The sequence below is a fragment of the Papaver somniferum genome, chromosome 4, assembly GCF_003573695.1.
Source record: "Papaver somniferum cultivar HN1 chromosome 4, ASM357369v1, whole genome shotgun sequence".
Classification (NCBI taxonomy): domain Eukaryota; kingdom Viridiplantae; phylum Streptophyta; class Magnoliopsida; order Ranunculales; family Papaveraceae; genus Papaver; species Papaver somniferum.
This window is the reverse complement of record NC_039361.1, coordinates 159,998,102-160,010,022: the sequence shown is the minus strand read 5'-3', so window position 1 is coordinate 160,010,022 and position 11,921 is coordinate 159,998,102. Positions and strand designations below refer to the sequence as shown.

General features: G+C 38.2%; 3 protein-coding genes across 3 annotated transcripts; 2 read left to right on the top strand and 1 right to left on the bottom strand.

Annotated features, from left to right (window-relative positions):
* Positions 1-2,785: 2,785 nt before the first annotated feature.
* LOC113273368 lies at positions 2,786-3,178 on the top strand. Its single transcript, XM_026523102.1, has one exon. It carries the CDS (start codon positions 2,786-2,788, stop codon positions 3,176-3,178), a length of 393 nt encoding a protein of 130 aa, XP_026378887.1.
* A 3,508-nt stretch (positions 3,179-6,686) lies between these two features.
* LOC113273367 lies at positions 6,687-7,700 on the top strand. The gene has a single exon (XM_026523100.1). It carries the CDS (start codon positions 6,687-6,689, stop codon positions 7,698-7,700), a length of 1,014 nt encoding a protein of 337 aa, XP_026378885.1.
* Positions 7,701-9,407: 1,707 nt separating this feature from the next.
* LOC113274431 lies at positions 9,408-10,844 on the bottom strand. Its single transcript, XM_026523823.1, has 3 exons — positions 10,586-10,844; positions 10,373-10,508; positions 9,408-9,654 (listed from the first exon to the last, which is right to left on the bottom strand). Exons 1-3 carry the CDS (start codon positions 10,760-10,762, stop codon positions 9,506-9,508), a joined length of 462 nt encoding a protein of 153 aa, XP_026379608.1. The 5' UTR covers positions 10,763-10,844; the 3' UTR covers positions 9,408-9,505.
* Between the last annotated feature and the right edge of the window lie 1,077 nt (positions 10,845-11,921).

Sequence of the window (11,921 nt, the reverse complement as noted above, 5' to 3'; positions counted from 1 at the left end):
AACTCAAGAGGAGAAGACTACTCAAGACAAACACAAAAACGATTATGAAGGAAAAAGTAGCACATAAGTAAAGATGCTTTTTCCCATTTAAGCAACGGGAATCAGCTTTCAAGGAAAAAAGGGGGGCAAACACACATCAACCACAATCGAAAACATCAAAAGAACCCATGAAGGAGTATACTTAGTTCTAAAGGTAACATCAAAAAGAAATGCTTCAATCAAGGAGAGGAATACCCTGAACCCACGACATCTCCTGAGCTAGGCTTGGAATTAAAAAACTTTGTCGGCTTTTCCCTAATAATTGAACGGGCACATAAAGACCGGAGGATGCGCCAGAAATCACCACCATACTGCATCACCACCGGAGGGAATTCCCTAACTACATGGTCTCCAGCAGAAGACGACTCAAGCACACCAGGTGAAACCCTTTTCTTCTTTATCATATTACTAACAGAGCCAGAGATAGTCTTAGCAACATATCCCAGAGCAGTCCCAGCAGACGAAGCAGGGGAAAGATACAAAAGAAATACATCAGAATATCAAAACAAAGATATCAAAAAAAAAATATGTGAAGCCGCCAACCTTCAAAGAAAAACGAAGGTTACCTCGTGAGAAGCGGCAAGGCTGGAAACCCAAAGCTGATGCCCGTCACGTTTCATATGCAAAGAAAAGGAAGTATGAGGAACGATGGTGTCCGCAGTAGCAGAGCCTGAAAACCATGGATCGGTCATAAGAAAGGGATATACACCCATCATTTACCACGATCAAGATAAGAAGATTCGGTAATCTCGACTGAGGTCGGATGGGAGTAGCTATAGTTGTCACAAACTGACATCCTTTTCATAATAAGGCGGAGGAGGGGGAAGATATTCAACAGAAACTTCTTCAACCTCAGGGTCCGCAGCCTCCTCAGGCACCGTAGCCACCTCATTCCCAGCAGGAACCTCAGAGTCCTCAGGAGGAGGGGATGGTGTAGCATCAGGATGATCCATTCGTGGAGGAGGATCAGTCGACGAAGACATATTCGGACCCTTGTGCGTAGGCTTCTTCGGGAGCCTCATAATGCCTAACATCAACATGAATAACTTCTCCATCAACAAATGGATGAGAAAAATTGCAGTTCATTCAAAAGAAAATTAGGGGCAAAAGCTGACGTACTTTGGGCATGGGTTTTACTTAACCAACCAAAGGGGACAGTTTAAACACATCATGGGGCAAAATCAAGGACCATTAATCACATGATCGAAATCACAGACGAAGAACAATCATGGCAGGATTATCGTCAAAATACAAAATGGAAGGAAACCCAAGTTCTCATACAACCAGAATGGGTGAAAAACAACTACAACCCTCACATGCAAGCATCACAGCAACAACAAACAATCAAAAAGGTAAAGTGCAAAACCTAGCATGAGGAAGATCAAAGACTAAAAATCGAGTATCACTTACTTGTACGATCAACAGTGGATCCAAAGCTCGAAGAATCGAAAAGAAGGAGGAGAAGTTAGCAGCAGAATCTCAATGAAAGAGATGGAGAGCGACAGTTCGAAGAAGAAAAGGAAAGGGAATTAATAAAAATTCCTCCTCTTTATTCCCTTCTTATAAGCGGCTGGAAAATCCAAAAATTTGGATGTCCCGAAATTCAAGGGGAATTTATTACATGAAAGGACATGTAGGTACCACCCAATCGGTACGTGAAAAAATAGCAGCGTAACGGAAGTTTTCTTCTAATTCTACCAAATGGTAGAATATGAAAGAAAAGGGGTAAACTGTGAATATCAATATTTTGTGGAGCACGCGTCACGATCTTATTGGTCGCATAAAAATCCAACTATGTATCCATCGCTGGACAGAGAAACCTAAGGAGCAAAGGATAACTTCGCAGATCTACTTTATCTCACCCCAAGAAAGGAGGCCTCGACGGTTGAGATGAGAAGAGTAAAATCCTAGTCTACAAAGAGGCAGCTGGCGAAGGGACAGAGGTAGATGACGCATCTAATCAGCATTAAATGCACAAATCTCTTATCTACACGCATGAATAAAGGCACATGAAGAGAGAAGGCGTGGCAGAACCCGATTGGCAGAAGATGGCGGTGAACGAAGGTACAATCTATACTAAGGTTGGGTAGTTCCTGAAGGAACTTGGGTCAGCTGAGGTGGAGGAATGCGACTGGAGAAAGCATGCGGTGGACGAAGGTACCATTGGTATGAAAGGTATATCAGCAAACGATGAACTCAGAGACAGCAAAGATATACCTGGAACAGAAGGGTCTATAAATACCAAGCCTCACCAAAAAACTAAAGGCATTCAATATCTAGGAGAGAAGATCTAGTCTTAAGCTTATACCTCTTTAATGTTTAGAACTTAAGTATCTTCAACTTGAGTTCTCTCTATTACTTTCGGAAGCATTTAAGATCTCTTATAACCACCACAACTTAATACAAAACAATCACTGATTACCCCGTGGACGTAGAAAAATGTCGAACCACGTAATCTCTTATGTCTCGTGATAACTTAGAAGCTTTTACATTATATTTGTGTTATTCGTTATTATTGTTATCTTGAATATCTTTTATTACTTAACATTATCAGTTCAATAGAGGTATCGATACTACTTAGCATCAGATCCTCTGAGCGGAATACATTACGTAGACTACGGGAAAACGAGTAGTCAGAAAGCATCTTGCAGATGGCCATAGAACTGACAGATCCTTTGTAGTGGGAGATTGGGTATTCTTAAAGTTGCAACCTTATATGCAATATTTTGTTGCCCTGAGAACCAATATGAAGCTATCTGCTAAATACTTTCGGCCATTTGAAGTGTTACAGAGAGTTGGAAATGTGGCTTACAAGCTCAAACTACCAGTGGAGTCAAGAATTCACCCAGTTTTTCATGTCTTTCAACTGAAGAAAAAGGTAGGCCAGCATATCACCACTACCACTTCACTTCCACTAGTTGATGTTTCAGGTTCTTTCATAGTTACTCCAATAGCAGTTCTAGACTCCAGACATGTTCTTAGAGGCAACAATACAACCCTGCAACTACTCATACATTGGGCTGGAGCTCCTGTTGAAGATTCCACATGGGAAGATACCAACCACATTCACTCTCAATTTCCAGATTTTATCCTTGAGGACATGGATCTTCCAAAGAAGGGGGTGTTGTCATGTAACTAGCAGCACTTGAGCCTAACTAGTTGGTCTGTAGCCTTTGGGATTTATTTATTGCGAACAGAAAGCTCATGTTTGGGTGTTTTCTCTTATTTCAGTTTATTTCCTTTCTTAGGGTTAATCTTGGTTGTTTACACTCGGCTATTTATTGGCTACCTGAGTTGTAAGATAAACGAATGCGAAAATTAATGAAAGTTTAGGCTCTTTCCTAAGTTAGGAAGAGAAGCTATTGCAGTTAGTGAATCTTCAACTCTGTTTCATGACAGAAATCTGGTGTTATTTTGCCAAAAAATTCTCTGTGATGTGGGCGACGCCTCCGGATTTAATTACTTTGGTGAGTTCTTGGCCTAGTATTATAGTTTCTTCTCGGAAATTTCTGGTTCTTAAAGTTTTACCGGTCACAGTTGTTTGGTCTATCTGAAAGGAGTGTAATGGCAGGAGCGTAATTTAAGAGCCTTTCAAGATAAAAGTAAGGAGGTGAGTGGCGTTATTGAGGAAGTAAACTTTACAGTGGCTAAATGTCGCGGTGTCTTTAATGGTGTCACCATCCCACAATTCATAATTAGGTGGAAAGAAGTGATTTTCCAACCTCCCTGATTTGATTTTATTTTTATAAGGATATTTTGTAGTGTCAGGTTCAAGTTGGCTCCGCATCTTTATGGTGTTTCTCTTGTGACCTTCTTGGTCTGTGCTCGAGATTACTTCTTGTTTCTCCCTTTAATTTTTGGTCGGTTCTCTTACGAGAACATATTTCATGTACTTTAATTTAAGGATCAAAAAAAGAAAAGAAAAATGAGCACCGTCCAAATCCTACTTTTGCTGGACTTTGTTTTGTTTTATCAATGTTTCAAATGCACCTGTTACAGTACCTAAAATAGCTATCACATCTCCCCACTCTCCCCCATCTATAGCTACCTACATGCGTCTCTGCCATAGTCTCTCTGAGTAGAGATTACGTTTAGTACTTAATCATCAATAAGTATGTAGGAATAGAATATCACACATGTGTTATATGCGAGCAAAGGACAACAAGGTGTGTGCGAAGGTCGTCGTTCAGGCCAAGATGTGGTGACGTATTGAATGATGTCAGCTTAGTCACGAGTAAAATGTGAAGATCTGTGCGAAGCTTGTAGAGTCTGCGAATATAACTAATGTACATGTGCGATAATAACGCACAGGGTTTCCGAAAAAAAAAAGGATCTCTTAGCTGTCATCCACTATGCAATACCCAATATAAAGAGTAGATGGTCCATGTAAAAGGGGAGAGTTCTTTTAGAATCCTTGGTCAAGAAATCAGGAGAGAGAAAGATTGTAGAGAGAGTAAACTTGGAGTTTCCATTATCTTGTAATTGTTCTTGTGATTTTGATTAATAAAGAGATGATTTACACTGAGATTGGTTGATCATTGTTAGATTCTCATACTTGTGTGGTTGTAGGATTTCCTGCAACTACATTTGGCGCTAGAAACATCTCGGAGTGATAAATCTTGTTGGTGAATTTTTTTAGAAATTCAATCTCAAAAAGAAGGAGTGATGGTGAGAATTGGATCCATTATCGAACAAACGGCATCGAGAAGGAGTACAAGAATTGCTGAGATAAGAAGAGGTGAAATTCCATATCAACCAGAGATGGAAGAAAGAAAATTCAAAGAAACGAAGGTCCAATTGGACCTCAACATACACAAGAACAGAACAATCCTATCGATTATGATAGAGTAAGCATGCATACTTCACAAACTGATTCTACCAAAGAAGAGGACCAAAGAACTGCAGGAACGGGAATGATATAAGGAGATGAAGATAATATGACAATTGCAGAATTGAGGCAAAGATTGATTATAGAAAGACGTAGAGATAATGAAATACGTGTTAGTTTAATACGAAAAAATGATAATCTGATAGAAGAGAACCTTAGATTGCAAGATCAGAGATCCACAAGTGCAACACGCACAAGATCAAGATCAAGAACCAGCAGAAGTTTATCAAGACAAAGTCAATCGAATCAAGGACATGCTCGAAAGGAAATAAATTTAGACGAAAATTTGCAATTAAATGACAATCTACAAGATCAGCAAGAAGCGAGACGAACAGAGCAACAATTGGAATATGACCGATATGAACAGCCACGATAACATCGTCGTAGAAGAGAAGATCAAAGGATTGACAGATATAAAAATGCTGGGGAACGCCATCGCATACGTAATGAGCGAGATAACAATGAGGAGCATGATCTAGAACAAAGGAGAATTATATTGCATGGTAGAGAAATGTTAAGAGATCAATATGCATGCGAAGACGAAGAGGAAAGAAATAATGAACTCCGTGAACACGAAAGAGATGAAAGAGAAAGGTGTAGACGAAGAAGAGAGGAAACTTAAGAAATAGAGATATAGGAAGCCATGCGACAGAATACTCATGAGAATAGATTGAGACAAGCAAGACTAAAAAGGCCTATGAGATATGATTTAGATTAATCTATGAGTGAGAAAATTCTTAAAGAAATGGCAGAATTACGAGAAATGATGGTTTTTCGAAAAAACGGTGGAAGAAGACAGTTAGAAGAAGCACTAGAGGAAGCTGGGAAAACACCTTTCGCAAGACACATACAAATTGCAATAATACCATCCAAGTGTACTTTACCTACATTTACTCATATTTTTGATGGAACCACGTGCTCAATACAACATATAAATGCTTATAGCCGATCTTTATTGCAGTGTGAAGGGAATGATACAGTATTGTGTAAATATTTCCCAGCAAGTTTAACTGGAGAAGCATTACAATGGTTCAAGGGGTTGCCAGTGAGAACTATAAGATCTTTTCATAACCTACAGAACATATTTTTGGGGCAATATATCAGCAATAACATGTCAAGACCAAGAATTGATACGGCATTTGGGCTTCGCAGAAGGATTAATGAGAGTCTGCGACATTTAACAACACGTTGGAGAACCATGTGTATTGAAATGGGAAGACGAGTAGATGAAGGAAATCTTATATTATCTTTTATCAATGCTCTCTTCCCTACAGACTTATTGTATACACAAATCTTCAGGATAAAAGACACCATAACTATGTCGGAACTGCGCGAATTTCAAGAAGAATATATAGCTTTAGAAGAGAAGCAGAGAGATATGGAGTCTTATCCGGTTACGATGAGACATGCGAATGGGAATGCAAGTTTACTTCCAAGAATAACGAATGCAGTTGCGAGTACATCTCAAGGAATTCATGGAAAGAAAAGAACAGAGGTAGAACAAAAGCTAGTATCCATGGGAAGTGCATATCAAGAAGAGTTTGAAAGAGAATACAAAGAAAAACAACTTCAAAATCGGGGAGGAAATAATAAAATTCAAAGAATGGATAAACAACAAGAAAGTTATGGAGGTTAACAACAACAACAACAACAACCATATTATAATAAGTGACAAGGAAACCAAAAGATAGTTTGGGAACAGATAAAACTTCCGCCATTGAATACAACAATAGATAAAATCTGGGAAGTTGTTATTTTAATGGAAGATATTTATGAGCCTTTCAATCTGGGAGATGATCCACCACCAGGACGAAGAAGTAAAGATTTATGTGCGTACCATCACTTTCATGGTAACACAACACATAATTATAGAAATGTGAGGAAGATTATACTGCGAATGATAGAGCAAGGAAAATTAAATCACTTCTTAGCACAACAGCAACAGAATTTACCACCACCACTACTTGGAGGCAACGCATACAATGCAGAGAAAGGAAAAAACACATATGTGATTGAAGTGGATGCGAAATCCAAGAATTTATATTGCAATTCAATTGTTCATTCTTTCAAAAACATCGAAAACTTTCATGATAATATCTTAAGTCGGGTGCATGCGAGAGATAATGATGGACGAGAAATATTCAACCTTGCGAAGGTATCACCATTAAAAGATTGGCAAAGACAAGTTGTATCATTCAGTGCTGAAGAGACACCAAGAGGAGGAGAACCACATGAGAATCCATTAGTGGTAAATCTAGGCATTAATCCCAAAGCAAAATTAGAAGACGATGATGAGGAGGAAGATGATGCAAATGTATGGGCAATTGATAGAATACTTATAGATCCAAGAAGTTCGGTTGACATCCTCTTTTACCACACATATAAGACCATGGGAGGAAAAGATAACGAACTAATTCCGTCCACTTATAATATATATGGATTCAATGGTACTGCTAATAATCCCAAAGGAGAGGTGACAATACGAATCCCTCTGAAGAGTCTATCTACAAAAATCACATTCTGTGTTGTTGATGTCGAGTCCCCTTATAATGTTCTGATTGGAAGGCCATGGTTGCATGGTATTTTGGGAGTTACTTCGACATTTCATCAATGCATAAAATTCCCATTACCTCAAGGTCTTGGAATAATAAGGGGAGATCCAAACCTGGGAAAAAGCTGCCAAGAAATTGATGTGGTAAGTGCAAAGAAAGAGAGAATAAGCGAAGAAACTGGAAGAAACATGTTAAAGACAATCAAAGGGGTGAAAGGCTAATGGTCGATGTGGTGTCTAGAGTTAGAACGGTTGGAAAGAATGATACTGAGGCAAGATCTTCTGAGAATGCTCGCATTAAGAAACATAGAATGATTACACCTTAAAGGAAAAAGTAGAGGTGGAAGTATGAGCAATTGTGCGGTTGTTCGCACACTATGAAAAACCCATGCGAATTAAGCCCCTATGAAGCGTCTGTGAACTCAAAAATATTGCACAAGCTAAGAACATGATCAAGCAGTATGAAGAAAAAATAATTGTTTCCTTTATGAGTAACTATATAATAAAAGTTCTATGTACTGAGAGTTATATAACTCAAAAGTAACAATAGAAAGAGAAAATTTTACTACTTCATGATGGTTTCATTCCATGAAAGAGATAATAATAAGACCTTAATAGAAGGCATCAGAGATAAAAACTCCATTATGGAGGCTAGGCATCCGAATGTGGCGTGCACCCTAGTTCGCATACGTGCAAGAGGAAAAAGTAAAACCTAAAGCACGTCATATTCGGGGAAAAACTGGTACGCATGACTCAAGGGAAAGCCATACCAACCCTGGAAATTGAGTCATGGAGATTTGGGGTGAGAAAAACGAAAAAGCCCATCCGGGAGAGACACCTAGATCGAAAGATTGGGGTAATAAGATCTCTCCTAAGGAGTGCAGAAACTCGATCAGGACGCCGAGGTACACGGTTGAGTCAAGAGTGCGAGGGGAGTTGGAGCCTAATTTACCACTCTGGACAAGTCCTGACTATGATGCACTCGGTCCGAAGATACCCCACTTAGAGTGCAGTCTTGTAACCATAAACCTTATCGGTAGCAGGAAAAGAGACTGCGAAATCAACTGGTTGTTGTATTACCGGATGGGAGGAGCCAACCTTAACCCGGTAGAGGTAAGCCTCCTTGAAGGGGCAACCAGGGGGAAGATAAGGATGGCACCCTCCATTAGGGAGATGAATTGTGTCAAAGACGTAAATGTCATGAGGCTTTTTACTCACGAGAGTATTAAGGCTTATCGCATTTACGCACAAGAGAAAATCTGAAGAGGTAATAATACAAGAATAAGTTAAGACGAGATCAATGGGTCGGTACAGTAAAATGTAAAGACGTCCTGCGATTTCGTCGCACAGAAAAATGGAGACAGGAAAAATAAGACCTTTACTTAGGAAGGCACAATAAGACCTCTTGAAAAAAATGTTATGAAGAATAAGATATATGATCTCATATCGTACGTTGCGAAAACAATCGCATGTGTAAAGAACATGACTGAGGCATGCGAAACTCATATGATTATGAGTATATCATTTTGTGACAATTAACAGGGGAAAGAATGGGAATGCAAGCATTTAAAAAAAAATGTTACTTGCCACATAAGATAAACTCATGCACACATGAGGAAGGTTGGTATTTTGATAAGTACAAATATAAAAATAAAGTGAAGTAAATGGTCAATATATTTAAGGAGTATAATATATATTCAAGAAGAATACTAGAAGGACACAAGAATATATAAGAGGCAGAAAGAAGAATCTACAACGATAAAAAGCAATCAGTCTTCGTGTGTATTATCTTCATTGCTTTGATTATCATTAGAATTCTCATGGTTGCTTCGCCCAACATCAGAATCATGGATTTCTTCATCCTCTTCTTCGTACTCTTCATATTCTGCTTCACTATCAGAAATATCAGGAACATCATTGTCGGGAGGAACATCAGCGAATTCATACTTCAAAAGAGGAATATTATTTTCTTCGCACACTATCTTGACTGCTGCATCACGAGCGCGAAAAGCATCCTTTCTATTGTTTTAGACAGTAGTGATATAATTTTTCTTAAGCTTTCGATATTTGGAATCACGAGCAGTGAACTTTGCACATAATTCGTCTGATAGCCTTCTGGATCCCTCAAGTTGCTTCTTCAATTCTTCAATATCCTCAAGTTGTTTCTTCTCCTTCTCTGCGAAATATAAAAACAAGTTAGAGTTAAAAGAGGATAATTCTATTCAGAAATGACAAACATAAAGGAGCAATAAACGACCTTCATTATTGGACATAATATATCTAATCAAGGAAGAATGTTCGGATTCAAGGCTCATAGTCACAGCTAAGCCTTCTCTAGCATTTCTTAAGACTCTAGAAGCCCAATCAAATTCATCGTCGTTTTTTATAAGAAGCTGAGACCGAATCAATTTTTCTCGCTCAATAAGTGCATTCTTCTCTTTTATGGCAAGGTCTCGATCTATTTGAACTTGGAGAATAGTTTCTTGGAATTCCTTCAAAGCTTTTGCACCATTAAGAATGATTTGATCTTTCTCAGTAATAAGGGAATTAACTTTTGCTTCTAAAACTTTAATTTTTTCTTTGGATTCTCGAAAAAGACGTTTAAAGCTATTACTAGCGGTCAAAGCACTTTTATGATCGATACTAAGAAGTTGGTATTCTGATTTGAGTTTTTCAAAAGTTAGGGAGTTTATTTTATCTTCGGTAAGGTTATTTAAAGAAGAATTGAGATAGTTAAGGAGGGTATCATCATCAACGGGATGATGAACAGAGCGAAACATAGAAGCCGCTTCATCAGAAAGACGGTAGATTTCTGCAAGAATCTATAATTAAAGGAAAGTAAAGGGAGAATGAGTAAGGCAGAGGATTAACATATAAAAAGATAATTGCTATACCATCTAGCTGATCATTCCTTTTGCGAAGTTCTGAAATTGTATTCGCAGAATTAGAAACTTCATTTTTAAGTTTAGCTTCAAGAGACTGAAGTCTTCTTTCGTAATCTGAAGATATTACATATGACATGCGAGACATCTGTGAAGTTGAATGATTAATGTTAGAACACGGAGATTAAAATTTTATTAAAGAAATTACAGAAGAATAGAAATTACCAGAGAACCAAAGGCAAATTGAAAGATTGGATTTAATAAAGTTGAAGCTCTGCGAAGAGATGGATCATCTAGGCAAGGAGTATCACAGATTTTTGAAACCATATCAAAGTTGCGCTGTAACTCGTCATTACCCATAGCTTCCATCGAATCAGCAAAAAGGGTAAAGAACTGACTCATAAACGATTTAATTGAATCTTCGGAAGGAGAAGAATCATCATCGTCAGATTCAGAACTTGAGGAAGAATTATATAATTCTCTACGCCTCTTAGCAAGATTTGAGAGGGAAGATGAACTATGGGTTCTTGTAGCTTTGGTTTTGGTTCTAACTTTAGTCTTAGCACCTGAAGTCTCCATCTGCGCGAATACTACAGATGAGCAACAGAGGCAACAATATTGTTAAAATAAGAAAAGCAATGTTCCTCAATCCATCATTCTGTGAAGGTGTCACATCAGCTGATTTCTTAACCCGTTTAGCTTTGCTTTTTCCCTTTATAGTCTGATTTAAAAAAAAAAAAAAAAAAAAAAAAAAAAAAAAAAAAAAAAAAAAAAAGCAAAAAGTGAGAAATTTAATATATGCGAAGGAAAAGATATTCATGCGAAAATAGTATACCTTTTTCTCTTCTTCGGACAAGGCAAGCTCCCAAGGATGATAGTTAGAAAGTCCTTCGGGAAGGGGAAGGTCAAAGTGATCAGCAACTCTTCCAGATACATAAGGACCCGTTAAAATGATGGGACAGTTTATCTAACCAGCATCATTAGATCTACGAGAAGTATGGTTGGAATTGTCATTCCAGTCAACGTCTTGCATGATTTTCTCATTCTCAGCAAAAGTATTTTTTCTTCTTACGTGAATGGCCCATCTAGTAGACTCCTTCTTCATGAGTCCCACATAATAGTTATTAAAGAAATTATCAAGGGTATACTCGGTGGGATCAATCGTTTTATCACGGTGCAATTTATTTCCTACTTCATACGCATAAGAGGTTCCTAAACCAGCTGCGCGACGAGTATATTCTAGAATTATCCTAATAGCATCACCGCTCAGCTGAAAGATACCCCGTGCGAATCGTTTATCAGCTAAAATTTCATAGAATAAGGGAATTTTAGGGTTATATAATGGGACAAGAAGACCATTCAAAAGTTGTTCCAAGGAAATGATAATTCTCTGATTTGTCCATTTTTCCGAATTAATCAGATCAAGTGTGAGTTTGGATGAATAGTTACATCCGGGAGGAAGAAAAAGTGAATAGCCTCTCACGCTGAACTGGTCTTTCAAAGTTTTAAAGGTTGTTTCGTTTTTCTTAGCAACTGGTGCCATCAGAAGAATGAGAATGGT

Coding starts and splice junctions, on each gene's coding strand:
- LOC113273367 (XM_026523100.1), top strand. CDS start 6,687: ATGGAAGATATTTATGAGCCTTTCAATCTGGGAGATGATCCACCACCA.
- LOC113273368 (XM_026523102.1), top strand. CDS start 2,786: ATGAAGCTATCTGCTAAATACTTTCGGCCATTTGAAGTGTTACAGAGA.
- LOC113274431 (XM_026523823.1), bottom strand. CDS start 10,762: ATGAGTCAGTTCTTTACCCTTTTTGCTGATTCGATGGAAGCTATGGGT. Junction 10,509..10,585: donor AATTTGCCTTTGGTTCTCTG/GTAATTTCTATT, acceptor TCAACTTCACAG/ATGTCTCGCATGTCATATGT. Junction 9,655..10,372: donor AAGGAATGATCAGCTAGATG/GTATAGCAATTA, acceptor TATATTTCGCAG/AGAAGGAGAAGAAACAACTT.